This window comes from Hyla sarda, chromosome 7 (assembly GCF_029499605.1).
Source record: "Hyla sarda isolate aHylSar1 chromosome 7, aHylSar1.hap1, whole genome shotgun sequence".
Taxonomy (NCBI): Eukaryota; Metazoa; Chordata; class Amphibia; order Anura; family Hylidae; genus Hyla; species Hyla sarda.
In genome coordinates this window covers 30482332-30497801 of record NC_079195.1, presented here as the reverse complement: position 1 = coordinate 30497801, position 15470 = coordinate 30482332, and the positions used below count along the sequence as shown (strand labels likewise).

Here is a 15470-nt window from a genome sequence, read left to right as displayed (position 1 = left end):
GATTTCTGTGACCTACACTTTTTCTATGGTCATGGAACCCCTTGGTGAACGGTAATATTCCTATAATTCACAGTGGGGGGTTCTATATATCAGTTGTGTATGGTCGGACAGTTTAGCGCAGCCATAATATGGTCACATTTCACCATTTATATTACAGTGGACTCAGCTATGTCTCCCATACACATAATAGAAAAGTGTTCATGTGTGGGTGGGATTGGGAGAGACCATAGAGCCATATGGGGATCTCTGTAGATATCCGTATAACCACTGTAGTTAGATTCATGATGGGGTCATATTATGGGTGTAGGAAACTGGTTTGAAAGGGTTACTCCGATAGTAGTTGGAACAATATAGCAATTCTTACCTGTCTGCCCTAGTTCTGAAACCAAAACCAAAAATCCATTTTTTTGTGAATCTGTACACCCCTCCACTACCATGTCCTCTCACTACCTTCTGGTTGGGGAGTTGCTAAGTACTACAATACCCAGAATGCAATGCTTTTACTCACCTCTTTATCACAGCCCTCCCACCCTGCCCACTCCCCTCCCACAGCAGTCCTGACAGTTTCCCCAAGGTGATGCTGATCATTTTAGTACACAGCAGACTACTGCTCTGCAATAATCCACTGTATACATTCACTGTCTGCTCCTCTGTCTGAGGCACTGATCAGCACAAGGCAGCACACTGTAATCACACCTAATTCTCTCCTAAATGTTCCAATAAAAACATATAGGTTTATGACAAGGAGATGGTGATGTGGACTGTAGGGGATGGTCAGGGATGATGACATCACTCAGGGGGCTTGTGCTCAGAAACAAGATTCAGCCATGCCCCCTGAAACAACAGAGGATTATGTGTTGTCTTGGGAGAGAGGGAGGAGATGGGGAGCTGCTGCGACAACACCACACTGACAGTGAGAGGACTACACAACTTCCTGTCAGGTTAGTGGGAGCAGTCAGGGAGCTGCTAAGACAACACCACACTGACAATTAGAGTACTACACAACTTCCTGTCAGGAGAGAAGGAGGTGCTTAGGTAGGTGCTGAAACAACACCACACTTACAATGAGAGGACTACAAAACTTCCTGTCAGGGGAGAATGAGGATCTAGGGAGATGCTTAGATGACACCGCACTGACAATAAGGTGACTACAAAACTTCTTTTCAGGCGAGAGGGAGGAACGAGGGACTGCTGAAAGAACACCACACTAAGAATCAGAGGACTACACAACATCTTGTCAGGAGAGGAGGAAGAGCTGGAAACTGCTGAGACAACACCACACTGACAATGAGAGGACAACACAACTTCCTGTCAAGGGAGAAGGAGGAGCCAGGAATTGTTGAGACAACACCACACTGACAATGAGAGGACAACACAACGTTCTGTCAAGGCAGAGGGAGGAGCCAGTAACTGCTGAGACAACACCACACTGACAATAAGAGGACTACACAACTTCTTGTCAGCCGAGAAGGAGGAGCCAGGAGCTGCTGAGACAACACCACACTGACATTGAGAGGATTATACAACTTCTTGTCAGGAGAGAGGGAGGGGCCGGGGAACTGCTGAGACAACACCACACTGACAATGAAAGGACCATACAACTTCTTGTCGGGAGAGAGAGAGTGTAATGTCCGTTTATGTGTTTTTGTATTTTTCAGTTTTGGTGTCTATTCAGACTCTAGGTTTGTGATGTACTGTTTTCTTTGTTATTCTTCCTTGGGTTAGGAAGTGTAAACCCCCCAGCCCTGGGAGGTATAAAAGGCTTCTTCAGGTGTTACTGGCTGCTGGTGATTAGTGCTATTCTGACCATGTCTGGTTTATCTTGCACCTTGTATTTATCTTGTGATATATCTGTGTTTTAGCCATGGTTAATATGCCTCTTTTATTATAGATTTTAGTCTGAAGTACATCTGTCGGTTTTTAGGATTATGTATGTCCCTTCTGCTTTAACCTTGTGATCTACGTCTGTGTTCACACTGTGAGTCTTGCCTGTGCCTGTTCTTTCAGTTTGGTATCCTGATCTGTATTCCTCCATGTTTGGAGTTTGGTTTTGTATTTATTCCTGTTTGGTATCCTGGTCTGTATTTCTCCATGTTTAGGAGTTTGGCTTTTGTGGAGTCTGTTCAGACTCATCCTGTTCTTAGTCTAGTTTGTTCAGTGTCCAGTGTGAACAGTGTTCTATGTTTCCTGATCTGTTTAGTGTTTTTCATTCAGTTTATCTGTTCATCCCCTGCATTTCCTGGTTTGTGCTGTATACTCATTCCATACCTAGTCTTGTTCATTTATTTATATCTGCCATTAACCCCTTCCCGACCCATGACATACATGTACGTCATGGGTCGGCTCCCATTCTATAACGCTGTGGCCCTGCGTTATAGCGGGTCGGGCCCGGCACCTAGCAACGGCCGGGACCCGTGGCTAATAGCGCGCGGCAGTGATGACGGTGCCGCGCGCTATTAACCCTTTAGATGCGGCGTTCAAAGTTGAACGCCGCGTCTAAAGTGAAAGTAAACTAATGCTGGTTAGCTCAGGGAGCTGTTCGGGATCGTCGCGGCGAAATCACGGCATCCCGAACAGCTTACAGGACAGCCGGAGGATCCCTACCTGCCTCCTCGCTGTCCGATCGCTGAATGACTGCTCAGTGCCTGAGATCCAGGCATGAGCAGTCAAGCGGCAAAATCATCGATCACTGGTTTCCTATTAGAAACCAGTGATCAATGTAAGAGATCAGTGTGTGCAGTGTTATAGGTCCCTATGGGATAACAATGATCAGTGTGCGCGGTGTTATAGGTCCCTATGGGATAACAATGATCAGTGTGTGCAGTGTTATAGGTCCCTATGGGAGCTATAACACTGCAAAAAAAAAGTGAATAAAGATCATTTAACCCCTTCCCTAATAAAAGTTTGAATCACCCCCCTTTTCCCATTTAAAAAAAAAAAAAACTGTGTAAATTAAAATAAACATATGTGGTATCACCGCATGCAGAAATGTCCGATTTATAAAAATATATAGTTAATTAAACCGCACGGTCAATGGCGTACGCGCAAAATAATTCCAAAGTCCAAAATAGCGTATTTTTGGTCACTTTTTATATCATGAAAAAATGAATAAAAAGCGATCAAAAAGTCTAATCATTACAAAAATGGTACCGCTAAAAACTTCAGATCACGACGCAAAAAATGAGCCCTCATACCGGCCCATATGCGGAAAAATAAAAAAAGTTATAAGGGTCAGAAGATGAGAATTTTTAACGTATACATTTTCCTACATGTAGTTATGATTTTTTTTCCAGAAGTCCGACAAAATCAAACCTATATAAGTAGGGGATCATTTTAACCGTATGGACCTACAGAATAAAGATAAGGTGTATATTTTACCGAAAATGTACTGCATAGAAACGGAAGCCCCCAAAAGTTACAAAATGGTGTTTTTTATTCAATTTTGTCTCACAATGATTTTTTTTTCTGTTTCGCTGTAGATTTTTGGGTAAAATGACTGATGTCATTACAAAGTAGAATTGGTGGCGCAAAAAATAAGCAATCATATGGATTTTTAGGTGCAAAATTGAAAGAGTTATGGTTTTTTAAAGGTAAGGAGGAAAAAACTAAAGTGCAAAAATGGAAAAACCCTGGGTCATGAAGGGGTTAATCTTGATTCCGGTTTCTGAACTGTAAATTAGTACACAATATCCTGCCCTGTTTGTATATTGTATTTATATCCTGTCTGGTTGTTTGGTTTTGTGACTATCTATGTACAGTATTATTTGTTTTTACGCCCTTTGCACTTTAGTGTAGGAAGGGATCGGCACCATGGTTGTCGATCTGCCGTTTAGGGTGGATAGGCAAGTAGGCAGGGAGAGTGTTATTAGGGACAGCTTAGGGCTCACTCTCCCTGTCCACCCCCGGTCATGAGAACTGCCTGGGAACTGCTGAGATAACACCACACTGACAATGAGAGGACTACACAACTTCTTGTCAGGAGAGAGGGAGGAGCCGGGAAGCTGCTGAGACAACACCACACTGACAATATGAGAACTACACAACTTCCTCTCAAGAGAGAGGGTGGAGCCAGGAGCTGCTGAGCTCCTCTAATGCAGTGTTCCCCAACCAAAGGCTGTCAGGGCATGATGGGAGTTCTAGTTTTGCAACAGCTAGAGTGCCACAGGTTGGCAAACACTCCTCTAATGTATGAGGTTATGGCTATATAGTGAAGTTGTAATTTTAAGTATCATCGTGCCATAAAGTATTTTCATGATGTACAAACCCATGCAGAAAATTCAAGGTGACATCCGAGCTGAATATATTTGTAATGTAATTTGTTCTGTGGGGGAAGCAGAGTTCCTCTGCTCTGCTGTGAAGAGGAAGTCACGCAGAAGGGCACAGCAGGGGGGCACTCAGCTCTGCCACAATTATAGGTTCATAATGGCTTCCAGTCATTTATTTAAAGTAACTGCGTGCGTCTTTATACGTCTCTTATTATGCCACAACATAGACACGCCGGCAAATATAGATTTATACATGTTACCGTAAATTATATTCTGTGATAAAATATTTATATATCACACTCTTATTATCCCTGACCAGCCATTTCAAGGTCTTTCATCTCACTGCCCACGTATTTATGTGTTCCAGTATGATTATGCATTGAAAGCTGCAATATAAGCATTTATCTCCTGTATATAGTGATATGGACCATGCTGGTATAACCTGGGTATATACTGTATATAATTATATATGTACAGCTGGTATAAGTTATATATCTCCTGTATATAGTGATATGGACCATGCTGGTATAACCTGGGTATATGCTGTATATAATTATATATGTACAGCTGGTATAAGTTATATATCTCCTGTATATAGTGATATGGACCATGCTGGTATAACCTGGGTATATACTGTATATAATTATATATATATGTACAGCTGGTATAAGTTATATATCTCCTGTATATAGTGATATGGACCATGCTGGTATAACCTGGGTATATACTGTATATAATTATATATGTACAGCTGGTATAAGTTATATATCTCCTGTATATAGTGGTATGGACCATGCTGGTATAACCTGGGTATATGCTGTATATAATTATATATGTACAGCTGGTATAAGTTATATATCTCCTGTATATAGTGATATGGACCATGCTGGTATAACCTGGTATATGCTGTATATAATATATATGTACAGCTGGTATAAGTTATATATCTCCTGTATATAGTGATATGGACCATGCTGGTATAACCTGGGTATATGCTGTATATAATATATATGTACAGCTGGTATAAGTTATATATCTCCTGTATATAGTGATATGGACCATGCTGGTATAACCTGGGTATATACTGTATATAATTATATATGTACAGCTGGTATAAGTTATATATCTCCTGTATATAGTGATATGGACCATGCTGGTATAACCTGGGTATATACTGTATATAATTATATATGCACAGCTGGTATAAGTTATATATCTCCTGTATATAGTGATATGGACCATGCTGGTATAACCTGGGTATATACTGTATATAATATATATGTACAGCTGGTATAAGTTATTTATCTCCTGTATATAGTGATATGGACCATGCTGGTATAACCCGGGTATATACTGTATATAACTATATATGTACAGCTGGTATAAGTTATTTATCTCCTGTATATAGTGATATGGACCATGCTGGTATAACCTGGGTATATACTGTATATAATTATATATGCACAGCTGGTATAAGTTATATATCTCCTGTATATAGTGATATGGACCATGCTGGTATAACCTGGGTATATACTGTATATAATATATATGTACAGCTGGTATAAGTTATTTATCTCCTGTATATAGTGATATGGACCATGCTGGTATAACCCGGGTATATACTGTATATAACTATATATGTACAGCTGGTATAAGTTATTTATCTCCTGTATATAGTGATATGGACCATGCTGGTATAACCCGGGTATATACTGTATATAACTATATATGTACAGCTGGTATAAGTTATTTATCTCCTGTATATAGTGATATGGACCATGCTGGTATAACCCAGGTATATACTGTATATAACTATATATGTACAGCTGGTATAAGTTATTTATCTCCTGTATATAGTGATATGGACCATGCTGGTATAACTTGGGTGCAACGATTCTGCTACTTTGCCACGTACCAGAATTTGATGATTATCCCAGTAGCCACGAACACAATGACCACTGAGATTACGATAGTGACATACAGCTGGGGGTCTGTACCTGTATGGGAAGACAGAAATAAAGTAGGTACAGAGAACATCCTGTTTTCAAACCCCTTTCCCAGTTGACCCCTCACCCACCTTCATCTTTTGGAGGAAACCCATGGGGTCTCAGTGTCGTTGGGACCCCTCGCAAATCAAGTCCCCGCGCAGGTTCATTGTTTTCCATGAGGCCCCACTCCGGGTGGTAAAAAGGACGAGGAGTGGAAGAACTTAGAGCCATTTCTTCGTCGGAGACTGTAGGGTCCCACAAGATGGCCCATGGGTATTGAGATGGGGGAATGGCTCCTTCAATGGCTGCGGGAAAGAGCAAGCTAGATGCCGGGGACTGACGCTTGCCTCGTGTGGGCACCAAGCGCTGATAAAGGTGTTTGGGGTTTCGGTGGCCCAAGTATGTGGTTTTTGGTGGAAAGTCTTGTGTTCCGATCATTGGGGAAGCATGAAGGTTGTGGTGATGAGTAGAACCTGAGGGTTGTGGAGCAGAGAAGTGTAGATGCTTGAGGACGGCCGGGATGGATGAAGGTCTTATTGTACTGTGATAGGGAGACCTTGTTGGGTGCAGGAGACCGGGAAGTGAGGAACACGTGCTGGATAGGAGTATAGAATAATAAACGAAGAAGGTGGATGGACGGCCAGACCTGGGAGAGAGGGAGAAGGTTAGTAGACTGACTTACACACTACCATTCCCTGGTTCTTTCAATCTATTCTACCCAATAAAAGGGATGGTCCACCATTTACAGCCCCCTTATGAGTTGATCATAGAAAGTCTCAGACCTTGGACCACAAGGTATCAACTCTAATGGAAGTATTACATTTCCCTGCAGTGCCTCCAGAGGAGAAGTAAAGTATTACACAGTATTTATTGAAATCAATAATACATTAACATGTCAGGTTCTCTTGGAGGAGAACAATGTGTTTTGTAGTTCTGCGTTCTAAGGTAGTGCTTCCCAACCAGTGAGCCTCCAGCTGTTGCAAAACTACAACTCTCAGCATGCCCGGACAGCCTTTGGCTTGTGCGCGATTCTTATCAGAGCAAAACACTATTTAAGAGACTGTGTAAAACCAGACCAGCCTATGAAAATAAGCCCTGTATGTAGGTTATCAAGTTAAGGAGACATGGCTGCAGGATCAGACTACGTAGGGATTATTTGTTGTCTGTTACCATAGAGACGCATATGCCTGTCTAAGAGCTGGACACAAGATTTGTAAAGCCAGAGCAGCCTATGAAAATAAACCTTGTATATAGGATATCAAGTTGAAGAGACATGTCTGCAGGATCAGACTACATAGGGTTTATTTGTTGTCTGTTACCATGGAGACACAAATGCCTGCCTTAGAGCTGTACACCAGATTTGGAAAACCAGACCAGCCTAAAATAAACCCTGTAGGTTACCAAGTTTAACCCCTTAACGACTCAGGGTTTTTCCGTTTTTGCACTTTCGTTTTTTCCTCCTTACCTTTTAAAAATCATAACCCTTTCAATTTTCCACCTAAAAATCCATATTATGGCTTATTTTTTGCGTCGCCAATTCTACTTTGCAGTGACATTAGTCATTTTACCGAAAAATGCACGGCGAAACGGAAAAAAAAATCATTGTGCGACAAAATCGAAAAAAACCCGCCATTTTGTAACTTTTGGGGGCTTCCGTTTCTACGCAGTGCATATTTCGATAAAAATTACACCTTATCATTATTCTGTAGGTCCATACGGTTAAAATGATACCCTACTTATATAGGTTTGATTTTGTTGCACTTATGAAAAAAATCATAACTACATGCAGGAAAATTTATACGTTTAAAAATGTCATCTTCTGACCCCTATAACTTTTTTATTTTTCCACGTATGGGGTGTTATGAGGACTCATTTTTTGCGCCGTGATCTGAAGTTTTTATTGGTATGATTTTTGTTTTGATCTGACATTTTGATCACTTTTTATTCATTTTTTAATGTTATAAAAAGTTACCAAAATACGCTTTTTTGGACTTTGGAATTTTTTTGCGCGTACGCCATTGACCGTACGGCTTAATTAATGATATATTTTTATAGTTCGGACATTTACGCACGCGGCGATACCACATATGTTTTTTTTTTTTTTTTTTACACTGTTTTATTTTTTTATGGGAAAAGGGGGGTGATTCAAACTTTTATTAGGGAAGGGGTTAAATGACCTTTATTAACACTTTTTTTTAACTTATTTTTTGCAGTGTTATAGGTCCCATAGGGACCTATAACACTGCACACACTGATCTCTCCCATAGGGACCTATAACACTGCACACACTGATCTCTCATCCTGATCACAGGCGTGTATTAACAAGCCTGTGATCAGTGTTATCGGCGCTTGACTGCTCCTGCCTGGATCTCAGGCACGGAGCAGTCATTCGTCGATCGGACACCGAGGAGGCAGGTAAGAGCCCTCCCGGTGTCCGATCAGCTGTTCGGGACGCCGCGATTTATTTATTTTTTAAATGAACTGGTGGCAGAAATTTAAACAGATTTGTAAATTACTTCTATTAAAAAATCTTTATCCTCCCAGTACTTATTAGCAGCTGTATGCTACAGAGGAAATTATTTTCTTTTTTAATTTCTTTTTTGTCTTGTCCACAGTACTCTCTGCTGACACATCTGTCCCTGTCAGGAACTGTCCAGAGTAGCATAGGTTTGCTATGAGGATTTTCTGCTGCTCTGGACAGTTCCTGATGGGCATCAGGTATCAACAGAGCAGGTGGGCATCAGGTGTCAGCAGAGAGCACTGTGGTCAAGACAAAAAAGAAATTCAAAAAGAAAAGAATTTCCTCTGTAGCATACAGCTGCTAAAAAGTACTGGAAGGATAAAATATTTTTTAATAGATCTGGCACCAGTTGATTTAAAAAAAATAAAAAAAATTTAAGTTTTCCACCGGAGTACCCCTTTAAGGAGACATGGCTGCAGGAACAGACTATGTAGGGTTTGTTTGTTGTCTGTTACCATGGAGACACAAATGTCTGCATAAGAGCTGTACACCAGATTTGTAAAACCAGACCAGCTTAAAATAAACCATTCTATGAAAACAAACCCTGTATGTAGGTTATCAAGTTGAAGAGACATGGCTGCAGGATCTGACTACATAGGGATTATTTGTTGTCTGTTACCATGGAGACGCATATACCTGCGTAAGGTCTGTACACAAGATTTGTAAAACCAGACCAGCCTATGAAAACAAACCCTGTATATTGGGTATCAAGTTGAAGAGACATGTCCGCAGGATCAGACTACGTTGGGTTTATTTTGTTGTCTGTTACCATGGAGACGCATATGCCTGCCTAAAAGCTGTACACCAGATTTGTAAAACCAGCCCATGAAAAAACAAACCCTGCATGTAGGTTATCAAGCCGAGGAGTCAGGATCTGACTACATAGGGTTTGTTTGTTGTCTGTTGCCATGGAGACAAATTTGTTATCAAGACTGTCTGCAAAGCTTCAGATGCATATGATGCTAAAATGGTTGCATTATGTAACAATATATATATAGATATAGTAATGGCGGTGGTGGCCTGGTATCCAATACTAATTCTCCACCCCCCACCCAGCTCTTATCTTAAAGGGTACCTCTCATCAAAAAAACTTTTGATATATTATAGATTAATGTATGCAGAATTGCTTCACAATTGCATGTTATTAAAAAATATGCTTCTTTCTATTTCATTTTCCACTTTGAAGAAATGACCACTAGGGGTCTCCCTACCACTCCTGGCAGCAAGCATTTCAGACTCATGCTGGAGTCCTAAACACTACGAGCTGCCAGTCTGCTTTGTTCACAAAGGAGAACACTCAGAGCTGCCAGCCTGCTTTGTTCACAGCCTGTTTGGCTGTGAACAAAGCAGGCTGGCAGCTCTGAGTGTTTAGGACTCCAGCATGAGTCAGAAATGCTTGCTGACAGGACTGATCGGGAAAAATACAATAGAAAGAAGCCTATTTTTCATTAACATGCTATTGGAAAGTTATTCAACATTCATTAATCTAAAATATATCAAACGTTTATTTGATGAGAGGTACCCTTTAAGATCCCTCTATTATTACTTAGTTCGTAACAACTTTAGGTATTTATTTTGCGCAGCCTATTATGATGTCAGTAGAATTATGTTTCTCCGGTATTAAGAGCATTCTAGCATTGCTGACACATATTCTGGGGATTCGAGAACATAAAGTGAACATTCCTTATTCCCGCATTCCTTCCCACACACACGCTCTCTCCCAATTCACTCGTCTTTAAAGGTTAACGTGAATGTGTTGCCTAGATTCATTTTTTTTTATTCATAAAAGGCAGATTCCGAAACATGTTCTTTTTTTTTTTTTTTTCTTATTTGTTTTTATGTTTCTGATTGTAAATATTTCACATTTTATTTTTTTGTACAGTGGTCCCTCAACATACGATGGTAATCCGTTCCAAATGGACCATCGTTGGTTGAAACCATCGCATGTTGAGGGATCCGTGTAATGTAAAGTATAGGACAGTGGTCTACACAACCTGCGGACCTCCAGATGTTGCAAAACTACAACACCCAGCATGCCCGGACAGCCGTTGGCTGTCCGGGCATGCTGGGTGTTGTAGTTTTGCAACATCTGGAGGCCCGGCCGGTTGTAGACCACTGTTAGAGGAAGTTGTACTCACCTGTCCCCGCCGCTCCGGACCGTCACCGCTCGTCACCGATGCCCGGGATGTCGCCGTCCATCGCTGTCGCCGCGTCCCTGTGGTGTCCCCGACACTCCGGCAAGGCCTCTGCTTCCCCGACATCCGCGCTCTCCGTCACCGCCATCACGTCGCTACGCACGCCGCTTCTATTGGATGACGGGACGAGGTGCGCAGCGACGTGATGACGACGATGGAGAGCGCCAACGATGCAGGGGATCACGAAGAGGACGCGCCGGAGCCCCGAGGACAAAAAGTGATTGTCAGCGGACCACACGGGGCACCGTAAACGGCTATCCGGTGGCAGCGCTGCTGGATAGCCGTTTATGCGATGGCCTCGACATACAAAAGCATCGTATGTTGATGCTGCCTTCAACATGCGATGGCCTCTGAGAGGCCATCGCATGTTGAAATTATCGTAAGTCTGGGCCATCGTAGGTCGAGGGGTCACTGTACATTGTTATGGAGGCAGCCATCGTGCCTGGACTGTTTTATTTTTAATAAAGACACAATGAACTCACAATATTCTCCTTATTCTTTGTATGGGGGAAGTTTGTGAGCATGCCCTGTGACCTGTGCAGAGGTCATTCTATAGGGAGGGGGAGGCTGAGCACCCATTGTCTTCTCTATTTACCGGTGTCACTTTTGCTGTACTCACAATCACGTTATCCTCACAGACAGAACACAAATTCTCAGCTTAGCTTTAAAGGCCTAGTGGCAAGACTCAAAACTGCAAGATTTTTAGGATTATTAAAATAGGCACTGTCAGAATTAAACGTCGCTACGCACGCCGCTCCTATTGCATGACGAGACGGCGTGCGTGACGACATGATGACGTCGAAGGAGAGCACCGCCAATGCAGGGGATCCTGGCACGGAGCAGACACCGTGGAGGCAGGTAAGTTCCCTCCCGGTGTCCTGTAAGCTGTTCGGGACGCCGCAATTTCACCGCGGTGGTCCCGAACAGCCCGATTGAACAGCCGGGTTAGTGTTATTTTTGCTTCAGACGCGGCGGTCAGCTTTGATTGCCGCGTCTGAAGGGTTAATACAGGGCATCACCGCGATCGTCCGCAGGTATTCGCTGTATAAGACGCACCAACTTTCCCCCCCCCCCAGTTTTGGGGAAGAAAAAGTGCGTCTTATGCGGCGAAAAATACGGTAGATAACTAATAGAGATAAAGCAAATCCTTACATATAAAAGTAAGAAAGATCTGCTGGAGCTGTAAATCACTGTCTATGTAGAGGACAGGAGCTTCTTCAGGGTCTTACTAACTTACTTACTAACATGATCCCATCTCTTTTTATCGGGTTATGCGACACTTTGTGCGACACATTTTACTGGTAAAAGCCCGACGGTTTTCTAATTACTCTGCGTATTTTTTTAACCTGACTAGAGGGGCGTGGTTTGCATAATTAGGGGCGTGTTCCTGACATTTTCCTGAAAACCCGAGAGTTGTATTTAAAAAGCCAACAGAAAAATAGTGAATTACTAAACTTGAAAACCCGACTGCCTTGAGGTGCGGGGAATCTGTTAAATAGTGTGTTTTTGTTTTTTTTTTAAATCTTGTTATTTTGTCCCCTTAGTAGCTTTTTATATTACATTTTTTATTAATTTTTTTGGAATTTCTCTTTAAAAAAAAAAAATTAAAAAAAAAAATTTAAATCTTGGCTTTCATTTCCTTTTTTTTTAACACTTTTTTTGTTTGTTAACCCATTAACGACCATGAATGTAAAGTTACGTCCTGCTGCAGAGTTACTTTGCTTTATTTATTTGCTTTATGCTTTATTTTTCCTGTGCGGCACTTTTTTTTCCCCCTTGCGCCAGAATTTAATATCATGCGACATAACGTTCCCGACATGTGCAAAACATTGATAAATACGTGTGAGGAAAAAATTGTTGGAGAAAAAAAAAACACTCTGAAAATAACCCGACACTATTAGTAAATCAGGGCCACAGTGTCCTAAAAAAGTAACATGGAGCCGCCCTTACCTGGTGTAAAAAGAAGCACTGGCCCAGGTAAAGAGTACAGAACATGTAATACCTCCCTGTACTGTACGGGGCGCTACCAGACACCAGTCAGTGCATGCACTTCAGTAATACAGGTAAAGAGTACAGAACATGTAATACCTTCCTGTACTGTAGGGGGCGCTACCAGACACCAGTCAGTGTATACACTTCAGTAATACAGGTAAAGAGTACAGAACATGTAATACCTCCCTGTACTGTAGGGGGCGCTACCAGACACCAGTCAGTGTATACACTTCAGTAATACAGGTAAAGAGTACAGAACATGTAATACCTCCCTGTACTGTAGGAGGCGCTACCAGACAGCCAGTCAGTTCAGGCGCTTTAAAGGGGTACTCCGGTGGAATTTATTATTTTTTTTAAGGGTGCGTTCCCACAGGGCGTATACGCAGCGTATTTGACGCTGCGCAAAATGTATGGCAGCAGCGGGAAATACGCTGCGTATCCCTTGCTCACTATACACACAGGGCTTTCCGGCGGCAGCCCTATGTGTGTAGTGAGTTTTGGAGGCGGGGCCGTGTGCCGGCGTATCTGTGACACGCGGCTCCGCCTCCAAAACTCACTACACACATAGGGCTGCCGCCGGAAAGCCCTGTGTGTATAGTGAGCAAGGGATACGCAGCGTATTTCCCACTGCTGCCGTAAACATTTTGCGCAGCGTCAAATACGCTGCGTATACGCCCTGTGGGAACGCACCCTAAATCAACTCTTGCCAGAAAGTTTAACAGATTTATAAATTCATTCTATTAAGAAATCTTAAACCTTCTAGTACTTATTAGCTGCTGAATACTACAGAGGAAATTATATATATTTTTGGAACACAGAGCAAACATATGCTGCTCTGGACAGTTCTTAAAATGGACGGAGATGTCAGCAGAGAGCACTGTGGTCGTGATGTCAGCAGAGAGCTCTGTGTTCCAAAAAAGAAAAGGATTTCCTCTGTAGTATTCAGCAGCTAATAAGTACTAGAAGGATTAAGATTTTTTTAATAGAAATAATTTACAAATCTTTTTAACTTTCTGGCACCAGTTGATTTAAAAAAAAAAAAATTTAAACTTTTCCACCGGAGTACCCCTTTAATAATACGATAAAATGGTCGGTTCTTCCAGCCACAGACACGTTTTGCAGATCTGGACTGACTGTAGCATTGTATGGTGAGTCTGGGTTCAAGTTACAATGGTCCAGAAAAGACAACTGTATATGGAAAATATTGTAAATTCAGGAACCACAGAATTTTCTAAAATAGCAAGAAATTGTAAAAAAAATAAAAAAAATAAAGTCTCCAAGCTGTACGCACGCAGCAGCGTTTCACTTTCACTAACTTCCCTTCTCATTCACGTCTCTTCCCTTGTAATACAGTAGCATTCTGTATAGTCTGAACATTCCTGCGAGAGATGAGCGAACTTACAGTAAATTCGATTCGTCACGAACTTCTCGGCTCGGCAGTTGATGACTTTTCCTGCGTAAATTAGTTCAGCCTTCAGGTGCTCCCGTGGGCTGGAAAAGGTGGATACAGTCCTAGGAAAGAGTCTCCCAGGACTGTATCCACCTTTTCCAGCCCACCGGAGCACCGGAAAGCTGAACTAATTTATGCAGGAAAGTCCTCAACTGCCGAGCCGAGAAGTTCGTGACGAATCGAATTTACTGTAAGTTCGCTCATCTCTAATTCCTGCTATGTGAGCATTCTAAGGGTATGTTCACACCGTAGAATTCCCGCAGAATTCCACAAGTAGAATTCCGCGCTGTGGGCGTTGTCATCAGTGTGAATGGGTCTTCCGCGAGGCCTGTTCACACTGCGGAATTTCAGCGGCGGACATTTCCGCCGCTGAAATTGTTCAGTACAAAAAAAGAACATTTTCACGCGCGAGTACTGCCTAACCGTCAATGGCGACTGCGCAGTACCCCGCGGGCCTACCACCGAAGTATCTTCGGCGGCGGCCGCCTGACGGAATTCCGCAAGCAGAGATTCCGCAGTGTGAAAATACCCTTACAGCACTCACAGATATGCTGGGTAGTTCAGGTTGATGCATCTATTTAGTACAGTGTTTCCTAACCAGGGTGCCTCCAGCTGTTGCAAAACTACAACTCCCAGCATGCCCAGACAGCCAAAGGCTGTCTGGGCATGCTGGGAGTTGTAGTTTTGCAACTGCTGGAGGCACCTTGGTAGAAAAACAATGACTAAGGCCGTCTAGACCCGTCCTGTACTTCTCCCGTCAAAAATAAAAACGGAAAAAAAAAAAATACAATAACGGACGCAAACGGATATTGTTATTGTTTAGTTATTAAACAAAAAAAAATTTTTTTTTTTGGTTCTGAGCATGCTCATAAGTAAAAACGGATTGAAAAAAAACGGATGCAAATTAAAGGCTGGATGACATTAAAGGGTTACTCCGCTCCCCAGCGTTCAGGAACTCAATGTTCACATTGAGTTCCTGAACGCTGTGTGCGGGCTTCCGTGTTCACGCCCGCCCCCTTGTGACGTCGCACTTTGTCATGTGACGTCCCGCCCCGCCCC

General features: G+C 42.3%; 1 protein-coding gene across 5 annotated transcripts in view; it reads right to left on the bottom strand.

Moving 5' to 3' along the window:
* The window catches only part of PIANP (PILR alpha associated neural protein), a 53409-nt gene that overhangs the window by 15424 nt on the left and 22515 nt on the right, over positions 1-15470 (bottom strand). For all 5 annotated transcript variants that reach the window (XM_056533058.1, XM_056533060.1, XM_056533059.1 and 2 more), the window contains exons 3-4: positions 6343-6899; positions 6181-6262 (exon numbers count right to left, since the gene is read on the bottom strand). In XM_056533058.1, coding sequence (XP_056389033.1) covers positions 6181-6262; positions 6343-6899 — 639 coding nt within the window. The remainder of the gene's footprint in view (positions 1-6180; positions 6263-6342; positions 6900-15470) is intronic.